This window comes from Pteropus alecto, unplaced genomic scaffold (assembly GCF_000325575.1).
Source record: "Pteropus alecto unplaced genomic scaffold, ASM32557v1 scaffold127, whole genome shotgun sequence".
Lineage (NCBI taxonomy): Eukaryota > Metazoa > Chordata > Mammalia > Chiroptera > Pteropodidae > Pteropus > Pteropus alecto.
In genome coordinates this window covers 11582-23737 of record NW_006440646.1, presented here as the reverse complement: position 1 = coordinate 23737, position 12156 = coordinate 11582, and the positions used below count along the sequence as shown (strand labels likewise).

The following is a 12156-nucleotide window of genomic DNA, read 5'->3' as shown; positions in this document are numbered from 1 at the left end:
ATTTCAATCAAGACTATGTCAGAAGGAAGAGTAGCCAGAGACAAATAACATTCTTTTAAAGGGAAACAGGACATTGTATCTTTGTCTGGTGATCGGCGACTTGGTTAACTTCATTTAAACTTTGGCTTTTGGAAACTCAAGGGACAAGGAAATAAAACGGAGGACTGGGAAATGTGTTTGCTAAACCCAGAGATTCTGTGCCTGAATCCAGCTCAGTGTTCTGGAGTCACCCAGCTGCCTCCCGCTGCTGGCGTTTGGAAGGGGAAATGAGTTACGTTAAGCTGGGCACAAGGGGAAATGCTGACTGCGCAGGGGGAGCTCCCACGATTGCCATTGCAGACAGAATTGTTGCAGTTAAGCTCAGATTTCCTGGCAAGCCCCAGGGTCAGTTTTTCCAAAAGACATCTTAGACCACAGAGGCACCGCCTTTCCATATCTAATCACAAAAGCAAACGCTTGGACACACGCTCCCTGTTTCCAGCTGGTTGCATATGTTTTCTTCACACTTTGACAAAAAACATGCCAAGGTGTGACATTTATGAACCCCACCAACTGGGAGCTGTGCACACAGATCCGTTGTGCCTGTGATGTGGGAAAGTGATGAATGGGCTGTTCTGCATGGGGAGGAGGACTGCTTTCCCTCTGGCATGCCTGCAGCCTTATTTATTACACACCAAAGTATAAAAACCACCCGGCTGGCTGCAGCTCTGTCTCTAGCTCTGGCATTCGCCCGAGGAGACCACGGCGCCTGGAGCCCCAGCCATCTTCTCCAGGACGCTCTGTGGCTCCGTTGAGCATCATGCTGGGGCAGCTCGTCTGTTGGCACCTGCTGGCTTTATTTTTCCTCCCATTTTGCCTGTGTCAAGATGAATACATGGAGGTGAGCGGAAGAGCTAATAAAGTGGTGGCGAGAATAGTGCAAAGCCACCAGCAGACTGGCCATAGCGGCTCCAGGAGGGAGAAAGTGAGAGAGCGGAGCCATCCTAAAACTGGGACTGTGGATAATAACACTTCTACAGACCTAAAATCCCTGAGACCAGATGAGCTACCACACCCCGAGGTAGATGACCTAGCCCAGATCACCCCGTTCTGGGGCCAGGTACTTAGAATTCTCTTCTAAGGATTACTGTGCAAGCTTCATGAGTTTTGTTGTTCTTGCTCTCTTCTGCTATGATTCTGGGGATGAATGCTTTCGAGAAGTTTGCTGAGCTGCTTGTGGGTCTCTTTCTGGGTTGCTCTGGGATACAGAGGGGACTGCGGATCTCGGTTGGAAGACCAGCAGAGGTAGCGTGGATGTGCTGGGGTAAAGAGAGGCTGCAGCATCGTCCTTGCCTTTCTTCTGTGGGTGCAGAAAGGCGTGCTGACCTTTGCCGATAGAAGAATGGCTGGAGAGAATCATCTGCTGATCATAAGGGAATTAAACTTTCTTAATCCTTCCCAGCAGGGAGAAGCTGCCCATTGAGTTTTTCCACTTTGACTTGCAGTTTACTGTGACAGTTTGTGCCAGGCTTGTTGATTTGATTTATAGCATTTTAGGTTGCTAAGTTTCTATGCTCAGCCTGTTTAAAAACCGACCAAAGAGTTCAAACAAAACAAAACGAAAAGACTATGTCTTTAAAATGCAAAGCTTTTTATATGACTTAATGCCTGCTAATCACCGAGGACTTGATTTATTTCTCAGAGTATAAGCTTAGCAATAAGGAAACATCTTTAACTCTTTTAGGGCACTATGGGAGTGTGTTAAGGTTTCAGTGTAGTGAATGGCAAACTAGTGAAACTCAATGTAATTTAACACATTAAGAACAGGAAGAAAGTCTTTTTAATGTCTTCATGTAAAAAATTATTTTAGAATTTTTTAGTCGAGGTATACTTGACATAATGTTATATTAGTTTAAGGTGTATAACATAAGGCAGAAAGAGATTTTGGTTTACCTTCTAGATATCAAGCATGCTGAAAGCAGATGGGGCGGGGCAAGGAGGGTTACTTTGAAGTATATAATCTTTGAACCAATAGGTTTACTGCAAGAACTGACTGCTTCAGTGCATTAAAGAGGCCCCGAAAAAGCAACTGCAGTTGATACCTAACCCCTCGAACCACAGATGGGAGTTTGGGTTGAGGCCGGTCATCTGATCAGACCAAGATCTCACACAGAAGCCACAGTAGATCTGGGACTGACCTTGAATTTCTAATTCTTCCACATACTGCAGTTGCCCAAACTGTCCTGTGGGCCTGTGTTAAGAAAAAATTGTTTCTCTAAGGAGCCACAGAAGAAATGATAACCTTTAAAGGCACACTCTTTTTTTTTTAAACCACTTTCAGAGATTGTCTTTTCGTTTGACAATCTTTTGGCTAAAGGGTAATGGATGCTAATTTCTGTTTTCCATAGTGGTGAAGATGTTTTCATTTTTGTCCAAGCCCTGATCTGGACTTTCCTTTTCAATAGATGAGGTCTTTGCTGGATCCTTCCTGGTTATGACAGTGTGAACCCCCAAAGGCAGCAGAAGACAGATATAGACTGCCATTGATCATTATTTCTTGGCAACTAACACCTAGCAGGCCACTGAAATTCCAAATTAATTTCTATTCCACTCCACCTTCTAGTCCCCCTAAGCATCAGATGAGGGGGGCAAGAAGTTACTTTCTGGCTGTTTTTTAAGCCGAGAGGGGCTTTTAAACTCCTCCAGGTTCCTGAAATATTTCCAAACGAACCCCCAACAGGAGATTTAGATACTCAGATTTAGTCCTTGGTATTCGAGAGCAGCGGTCCCCAGCCTTTTTGGCAACAGGGACAAGTGCTCCTATGAGAATCTAATGGCTTTGAGGTGGAGCCAAGGCAGTGATGCTAGCGCTGGGGAGCGGCTGCAAATACAGATGGAGCTTCGCCTGCTGGCCTGCTGCTCACCTTTTGCTCTGCGGCTTGGTTCCTAACAAGCCACAGACCAGTACCGGTCCACGGCCCGGGGGTCGGGGAGCCCTGTTCCCGAGGCTTTCAAAACAACTCGTCTGCCAGTGGATATGGAGACCGCGTCGAATTTTAGAGTGGACTGTGTTCTTCCTTCTTTCCTCACTTCCCCTACTTTTCTTCTTTTATTTTAATTCCCCTTTGCCTCACTTATTCTCTCACCAATCATATCCTGTGCTTCTACAACGTGCCGAGCTTTAGGATGGGTATAAATATGACCGAGTTCTTATCTCTGAACAGTTCCGAAATTGCAACGGGGCTATTTAAATACCGTGTCACAAAGTCAATCCACAGAAGGCAGTTGGGGAAAAAGTGTCAGAGTGGTGGCGACTGCTAAGCTGGATCTGAAAGACGAGACAAAACGATGACTATCCATGGAAGAAATAAACTAATATGTGCCACAGCGAAGAGACTTGAGAGAGCCCGTGAGGAGTGCGTGGGACTGAGGCTCCTGAGGTGTGGGAGGAAGACGTGGGATGATTTTGGGGCCAGGCTGGAGAATTCCGTTGTCTGGTTAGATCTTACTTTGCCAGCAAAAATGTTGCTTATTTACTTACAGCAGGGCAGTGAGGTGGTCAACTTTGTGCTCTTCGATGACTCTGCCACAGGCTTTGTGATGGATTAGAGTGTGTGCAGAGACAGTGGCAAGCAGACCGGGGCTCTCTCTGCCTGGCATTTTCTTCTCTGCAGCTCTTCATCATTCGCCTTTAAGAATCTCTCCCTCTTTCCACTTCCCTTCTGGGGGAAAGTGACTTCCTTCTTCCTTAGCTTAAACAAGGAGAGAGGGAATGTTTCCCAGAAGTTACTTCCTGGTAGTAGAGCTCTATTCTGAGTAGCTGCTCCTAGGCCTCCATCTCTAAAATGGATGGTACTTGTCTTAGAGTCACCTTCCTCATCTCGTGTCGCTCGTTTGCATGTCCTCGGTGTTCAAATTTGACTTAACTTTGGAAAAGGGGCTGATAAACTTAAGAGGGTGGTATACGGTAACTATCTAATATGTATTCTCCCTTACCTAGGAGAAAACTTCTCAATTAAGACATCTTGCCAACTCATTCTAAGACTGTATCAAAGGCTCACTTTGTCCCACTTGACTGAACTTTGAAAGACAAGGCCAGGGGAGGAACATGTGAAATGTTGCATAGCGGTCTCCGAATGTGCCCGGCCAGTAGTAAACAAAGCTCTCCTCCCTTCCTGGTTGGAGGTCTAGGCTCTGGAAGTGCCCACTTTGTCCCACTTGACTGAACTTTGAAAGACAAGGCCAGGGGAGGAACATGTGAAATGTTGCATAGCGGTTCTCCGAAGCTGCCCGACTAGTAGTAACCAGAGCTCTCTCCCTGTCTTGGTGGCAGCTCTAGGCTCTGGAAGTGCCCCAGGTAGCACGGACATGCACCTCGTCCCAGTTAGCTCCGATACCGAGCAACCCCATCTCCTCATGCCTAGATGCCAGACTTTAAAACAAAATCTTTCGAAGTCATCATCTGAGGCTTTGGCAAAGGCTTTAGTATCTTTGCATCTTAGAGCTGGAAAGGAAATTCATGACCATCTTGCCCAATCCTCTAATTTAGTAGACAAAAAAAAAAAAGATGTCTGGGGAAAAATGAGTTCACTAGAGTCACGCAGGACTGAGATGGGAATTCAGATTCCTGTTCAGTCATCTTTCTAACATTCTTAACATCTCAGTATTTCAATTCTATTCTTAAACAAATGATTCTCTCCTCTCGCCGCCCCTCCCTCCGGCACCCTCACCCCTTCTTCTCTAAAATCCATTTTTAGAAGAGTCCCAGATTTCTTGGAACTTAAAGAGCTGTATTTCACATTAACAAAATCGCAGCAGGAAATGATGGAATACTTACTTCTCAGATTGCATCTTTGAATTAGAAAGTTGGGCGGTGCTGTGGTGTCTGACTTTCCAAGTGTCTGGAAGCCCTTGTCTCAATCCGATTACTTCACTGATTTTCTTCTCCTCTACTAGTTTCAGTTTCAAAAAAGGTTTCCGTAGATTTTCACGTCTGTACACGCTTGAGTCTGGTGGGCTGAAGACTAGACCGAGAGCTAGCTCCCAATCATCAACTCCTGATCACTCAAGCCTTGAGCTTTCAGCTGCTTCAGGAGAATGCCCGGACTGCAGACACTGTTCTGTATTTTCCCCAAATAGCTTGGTGGAAATCTTTAGGGAAAAGGAATGAGAGAGTGAGGAAAAAATCCAAGCCCATTTTTGATTAACAAAAAAGTAAAGTCTAAATGTTCAGCACTGTGAAGCTCTGATCTACTTTTCTGCTTGGATTTCTAATAATGGAGAAAACGGGAACTTTCTATTTTTCTTCCTTTCTTCCACTCTCTCTCCCTTTCTCCCCGCCCCCTTCTTTCCTTCTTCCCTCTCTCTTTTCCTTTTTAAAATGAATCCCTTAGCAACAACATGCTGTTTTCAAGAAACTGTTGAATTATAATCGGTGTCTAGGAAAGTTTCCACAAGTATTTTGTATGACAGAATTAAAAGGTAAGTTGCCAAATTAGATGAGACTCCAAATTTGATGAGCAACTCCGACTCTTCTTCCAGTCACCTTCAACCAGCTCTCTAGCTTCCCGAAGTGAAAGCACAAATTTTAGAAATTTATCTTTGAATAAATGAGCATTTAACTCGTGTCATATATGAATTCATTTAGTACCTTTTAAGTATTCATTAAATATGGTTCAAACGATACGATAATTTAAATTTTGAAGTGGAATATAAAATAGAAAATCATGTTAAATACTTTTTCCTAGGAAGTCAAAATCGTTTCTAGAGAAACAACTTCTCTGATGTACCACCGTGGATCTTAATGTTTATCAACTGCAGTTTAATATTTTAAAAATATTTTTGAGTGGCTTCTCAAAGGAAACCCAACTTAAAATGAGATAATTAACAAAAGTTCTTGAACTAATACTTCATTTGTTTAATTTCCTAAGATAATTTGAGGGTGTCATGGCTGTTTGAAAAGGTAATATTACCATTCAGAATTTCTAAGAACTCTTAACCTAATATTATGAATTATAGATAGTCTTAATATCTTTATTCGAAGTTGGTAATTCTTATCATTTGAGGACCATCTACTCAATCTAGTTACATGTGAGAATTCTGGCAGCTGGGGATGAGGGGATGCGTCTAGGTCCACTTTCGGAGGTTCTTCTTCTGTTGCCATCAGTAGCGGCAGCAGAATACTTCTCAGGCATACTGCCCCCACCCCCACCCCACTCACGCTCCTTCCCCAAAAGCATGTTCTTCTACTGACTCTCTTGTTTCCTTTTCCTTTTGATCTTCGGTTCACCTTAGCTACTCTCTGACTCTTTTGCCATTGCCATCCCCACCCCGCACCATCTTTTCTGATGTTGCTATGGGTTGTTTAGAGTTCAATTTACCTAGGGAAGAGGCCAGAGGAAATTCAAAAGTCTTAGTTACTCACAAATACCTTTCTCTGAAGCTCATCTCTGTATCTTTTTAAAGTCTCCACCAACCGGAGGACTGCCCCCAGACTGCAGCAAGTGTTGTCATGGAGATTATAGCTTCAGAGGTTACCAAGGGCCACCTGGACCTCCCGGCCCCCCTGGCATTCCAGGTAAGGATGAGGGAGATGCACTTTTGCCAGTCTAATTACAGACTGTGCCAAAATATGAGCCAGGGTGAACCTAACCATTTTGAGATCACTTGTGTGTCATCCAAAGTGTACGCGTGGAAAATCCAAAAGAGAATTGCGTTGACTGGGCTTATAGAGACAGTTTAGGTGGAACACTATAAACCCTATAAAATTGATTATCTATACCACACAAAGGATCTTACAGGCATTAGTCACCCTGGGACACCAGATTCACAGGCTGGGAGTCTGTTCACAAGCATGAGTGTGGAACTACCTGATTTTAGCATAGTCTGTGCAATACACTATATCCAACTATCAGGGAATTTATGACGTGAGGATGTGAAAGAGAGGAGTTTGCTGGTCTGGGTTATAGGTATCTCCATGGTGTCATTCACAGAGCTACCCATCCTTTTGCCAGATTCTCGGCCCAGTTAAAGTTTTCTTCCCCAGACCTCAGAGTCTTTCCTGTTCAGCTTTCTCTCAGTTGATTTTTATGCCTCTCTTGGGCTCTTGGGAACATGTTTGCACTCCTGCACCATGTGGTGGCATGAGGAATGCTAGAGAGCTCCATTGCGCCCCTGTAGACCCACCATTCAGTCATCCCATCCCTACTCTACTGAGCGGTGTCCCAGGCTTTTGGGATTGGGATAGCTTGCTGGCATCATGAATCACCAAGGAAAGGACAGCCCAGGTCCCTCCATCCTAGGACTTCCTAATCTGTCTGGGCGTTTAATTGTCTTCCTTCTCCTCACGTCGATTCCTGGGGATAGGACCTTTTATCAGGGTTTGGCCAAAGTCCACTTGCTCTTCTCCGATGTAACCCCATTGATGTTAACATCTGTGAAATGAGGTTTAATTTTTTAAATATACTTTTGAGTGGCTTCTCAAATGTAACCAAATTTAAAATGAGAAAATGCTACATTAGACTTTAAGCTGTGATTGCTGACTTGAAATCTATGTCATTGAACATCAAGGGAAACAGGCAGCAGGTGAAGTGGTTAGGGGTAGGGAATATTCGGACCCTCCTAAACTCTTCTCTGGTCTAAACTCTTCTCAAGTGACAGAGCAGGCTGGCCTAAATAGTTCCTGTTAGGAACAGTTTTGTCATTAGCACATTAACCTGTCAACACAGTCAAAGTTCATTTATTTGGAAGGATTGCAAGCCAGATATGAGTACCCGACCAAAGGTAGCAGGCAAAAATTAATAGCAAAAGTCCTGAAATTCAACAATTAAACAAATACAAGGTATAGAAATTGTCTCTTAGTAGCAAAATAAAGAGTCAAAATCATTATCTAAGTCATGCTTTCAAAATTATTATAATTTTTTTTTATCAGTGATTTTACTTTTTCCGCGGTTATGAAAGTGGTACAGGGCCTTTGTAAAAAAACTTGAAAAAGACAGAAATTATATAGAATGACACAAAAATCACTCATGTTCTATCCATTCAGGAGAAAAGTACACTGTAAACATTGTTCAGTAATTTGTTCTAGTCTTTTTTCCCTTTGGATATTATATATACACACACGTATAGTATTCCGGATATTATATATACACACATGTAGTATCATATTATCCCTATTGATTTATAACCTTTTTATCTAAAACATAAATATTATTCAATGGTATTAAATATTTTTCTTTAGCATTCTTTCTGTGACTATAAAACATCGTTTACTGGGTTGAACCATTTTTTTACTAAGTACATCCAATTTTGGTGGACATTTAGGTGGTTTCTAATCTTTGCTATTGTAAATGATGCTTTGATAATCAGTCTTCTACATGTTTTTCATCCAGGTCTTGCTTTATAGGAAAAAGAGGCTTTGGAGCCTTAAGAGTATCTAAGGTTGTTTTCAGTGTCCCATTTAAAAGAGATCCCATTTGATGATGCCTCCACGGTTGTATTTGGGCTTGTTTCGAATGGACCCCCTTTACAATTGAGTTTGTACATGTTTGAAGAAAGGAGATGTGTGCAAATGGACGGGGAGTATGAGTGACTGGGTTTTCTCACGTGATGATGTCTGGTTGTTTAAGGAAACCATGGGAACAATGGCAATAATGGAGCCACTGGCCATGAAGGGGCCAAAGGTGAAAAAGGAGACAAAGGTGACCTGGGACCACGAGGGGAGCGGGGGCAGCATGGCCCCAAAGGAGAGAAGGGCTACCCGGGGATTCCACCAGAACTGCAGGTAAAATGTCCTCAACACATCTCCAGGTGACTTCTAGATTGTCCTGATCATCAATCAGGGTCCGCGAGTCAGAAGGCGTGAGCGCTTCCTCAAGTGCTCACCAATGCTAAGTAAAGCTGAATCTCAGTTTGTTCATCTGGAGCACAGGATGTTTGTGTGAGGTCTGAGCTGTTCGGAGTGCTTTGCAATTATCCTTAGGAAGCAGGGAAATTTATGAAGGGTGAAATTTAACTCCTCAATAGATCAAGTACAAGACAATCGTGAATATCAGTTCATCTCTCATTTTCCAAAAGAGAAGACATATGAAATAAAAAGGTTTCCAGCAACGCGAATACATAAACTTCTGGATATATAAAATATTATAAGTAGATATTTGACCATTCCAGTTATTTCCTAATTTTATTGCATTTACATACCGCATCTAAATCGCATATATGGATTTTAATGTATAAATATTGCTTTCTATCAACTCAGATTTTGTGGCACGATTTTTATCTAAACTTTTCTCATCAGTATCTTTATCATTAGAGACATTTTATTTTGAGTTATCCACCTACAGATTTCCAGATCAGATTATATTCATTTTAGCTTCAAGTGTTTTTAATCCATTTATGAGGCTATAATTGAATATTTTATCCCAAGCTCACGTACTCATTTGTCTGTTTTTTATTTTTTAAGTGATCTTCAAAATTTTTGATGCCAATAACATGTAAAACTTGAAAATATGAAGTTCTAGGGGGCTGGGAGAATGGGGCGAAGGGTTAAAGAAGTACAAATTAGTAGTGGATAGTTGGTCACAGGGATGGGGAGCATGGCAGTGGAAATGCAATTAGCATTAATATGATGACTAGGTGAAGGGCCAGGGAAGGGAGGGAGCAATGGGGAGATTGTTTTATGAACTATATAGATGTCTAACCAATGTACTGTATACTTGAAACTAATTTAAATAAATAAATTTTAAAAAATACAATGTGAAGTGTGGTCACCAAGAAAACTACTGGATTACTTTTATTTTTGGCTAATATTTTTTTAAATTGATCTTCCAAGGGACTCCTGTGAACAGTGAAAGTTAGCATCTTGTATTAAAGTTGTTTCTAGCTGGTATGTCTTCCTGAAACAGTAACTTGCGGTTAAAATAAATTGAGGAAATGTACAGTAATATGAGAGACTTTTAAAGAACTAGGATATAAAGCAACTCTTGTCCGAAAGATCATTGGGGAAAAACTTTGCCTTTGCATTGGGCATATATAGTGGTCATTTGACCACGGATAAATTCCACCATTTTTCTGGGCATTGCAAACTAAAAGGTCCTGTGTATTACTTTGACGGCTTTTATGGTTTTGTAACTTTTTAAATGAATGCTGTTTAATAATTTTAGCAACCTGGGATCCCTGTGCCAATATAAATTTACAAAGGAAAGGAGACATATTCTCCTTGGCAAGTTAAATTTACCTAATAAAGTGGATGATAGACATTCTCAAAGCTGGAAACTCTAATCCCAAGCCTGTGAATGGTTGTACCTGGGCTAAGGGGCCCTGGAATAGCCTGTTTAATGAAGAACACCTTAAGTAATTATTAAATTTGCTTCATTAACTATTTGACCCTAAAACTACAATGTAATCATTTGAGAGTACTACTTTCACCTGTTTTAAAGCAGGTATCACACAGGAGGAAAGACTGGCCTTAGGCAGATTGTAAAGGAGGGTGACTTCTGGGACCCTTCATTTCTATTTTTAAATAACTTCTCTGGTGTCACCTATGGGGACATCCTTCTGCATCCTGTGCCCTCATGCTGTCTTTCTGACTGTCAAGATCCTTTCTATGTTGATTCTCTCAGACCTGCCTTCCCCCCAAGTCTTCCAGAACTTCAAATTATTTGACCTCTCATCTATCTCCCTAAGATTTTTATTCATTGAAAACAGATGATCCGAGCAGGTTAAAGAAATTATAGATCTAATTCACACTCAGTTTCAATGACTCTTTTGGACAGGGGTTTGGCATTGATTTTCAAATGTGACTCTCCAATGGTGGTACAATTCCCATGTGTGGGTTTTTCTCACATCACCAAGCAATTCTCCAACACCAGCTTATCCGGTGTCCTGCAATTCGACTGAATTCTGACACTACCTGAAGACATCATCGGATCCCACAGGATAAGGGCTTAGACTGTCCCTCCCCCTTCAGATGCCAATTACAAGTCCAAGTTGTCACCTGTGCTTCTGACTGTCCAGCTAGAGATGGAAGATTTCAACAATCCCCTCCTTAGGTTTGATTAATATGCCAGAGTGGCTCGTAGACTCAGAAAAATATTTTACTTGCTGTATCACTGATTTATTATAAAAGGTTATAACTCAGGAACATCAAAATAAAAGAGATGCATAGAGCAAGGTATAGGCAGAGGGTGTGGAGCTTCCGTGCCCTCTCCCCAAATCTCTTGGTGTTTACCAACCCGGAACCCCTGGAACTCCTTTCTTTTGGGTATTTATGGAGGGTTAATTACATAGTCATGATTTATTAAATCATCAGACTTTGGTGATTGAACTCAATCGCCAACACCTCTTTCCTCTCAGAGGTTGGAAGGTCCGGGTGGGACTGAAACTTTCAACTTTCTAATCACATGATTGGCTCCACTGGCAACCTGCCCCAACTTTAGCTTATCTATGCTGCTTTGCAAAAGTCACTTATTTAACATAACAAAGATACCGTGATCACTCTTGGGAGGAGATGAAGACTAAATGTATATTTATCACAACTCTTTTGGGGAAAGACTAACACAGGGTAAACAAAAGTAAAAAGTCGTTTGGCTACTGGGCTTCTCAGATCTTTAATATTCTAATGTGCATTTAATAGCTATAAGTGGAAGATTTCACCAAAATAATCCCAATATTCTTTGATAATAGAATTTTAATATTTCAGAAAGCATTATAAGGTCTAATGTTCCTTGAAACACATGATCAGAACTGTCGATATATATGATCACTTTAATGGCTACATAGCATAAAAATGTTAGAAATTACCATGATTTATTTAATTCATTCTCTATAGATTAATGTTTAATTGACTTCCACCTTGCTGTTACAAATAATGTTGAAATAAACTTACATGTATAAAAATCTCATTTCTTTAAAATAGATTGCCTATTAATTCACTGTCAACTCCTTCCTTAGATTGCATTCATGGCTTCCCTGGCAACTCACTTCAGCAATCAGAACAGCGGGATTATCTTCAGCAGCGTGGAGACCAACATCGGCAACTTCTTTGATGTCATGACTGGTAGATTTGGCGCCCCAGTATCAGGTGAGCTGTAGAGATTAATGAATGACCGAAATAGTCAATCTAGCAATCAGGAAGGAAGGAAGGAAGGAAGGAAGGAAGGAAGGAAGGAAGGAAGGAAG

General features: G+C 41.6%; 1 protein-coding gene across 3 annotated transcripts in view; it reads left to right on the top strand.

The window, feature by feature from the left end:
* Positions 1-661: 661 nt before the first annotated feature.
* Positions 662-12156, top strand: part of C1QTNF3 (C1q and TNF related 3) — a 19250-nt gene continuing 7755 nt past the window's right edge. Inside the window, exons 1-4 of one of the 3 annotated variants that reach the window (XM_006917795.3) lie at positions 662-1099; positions 6445-6556; positions 8607-8761; positions 11929-12058. In XM_006917795.3, the coding sequence (XP_006917857.1) occupies positions 800-1099; positions 6445-6556; positions 8607-8761; positions 11929-12058 (697 nt within the window). In that variant the 5' untranslated portion in view covers positions 662-799. The remainder of the gene's footprint in view (positions 1100-6444; positions 6557-8606; positions 8762-11928; positions 12059-12156) is intronic. The other 2 variants (XM_006917796.3, XM_025050963.1) reach the window with 2 other exon arrangements.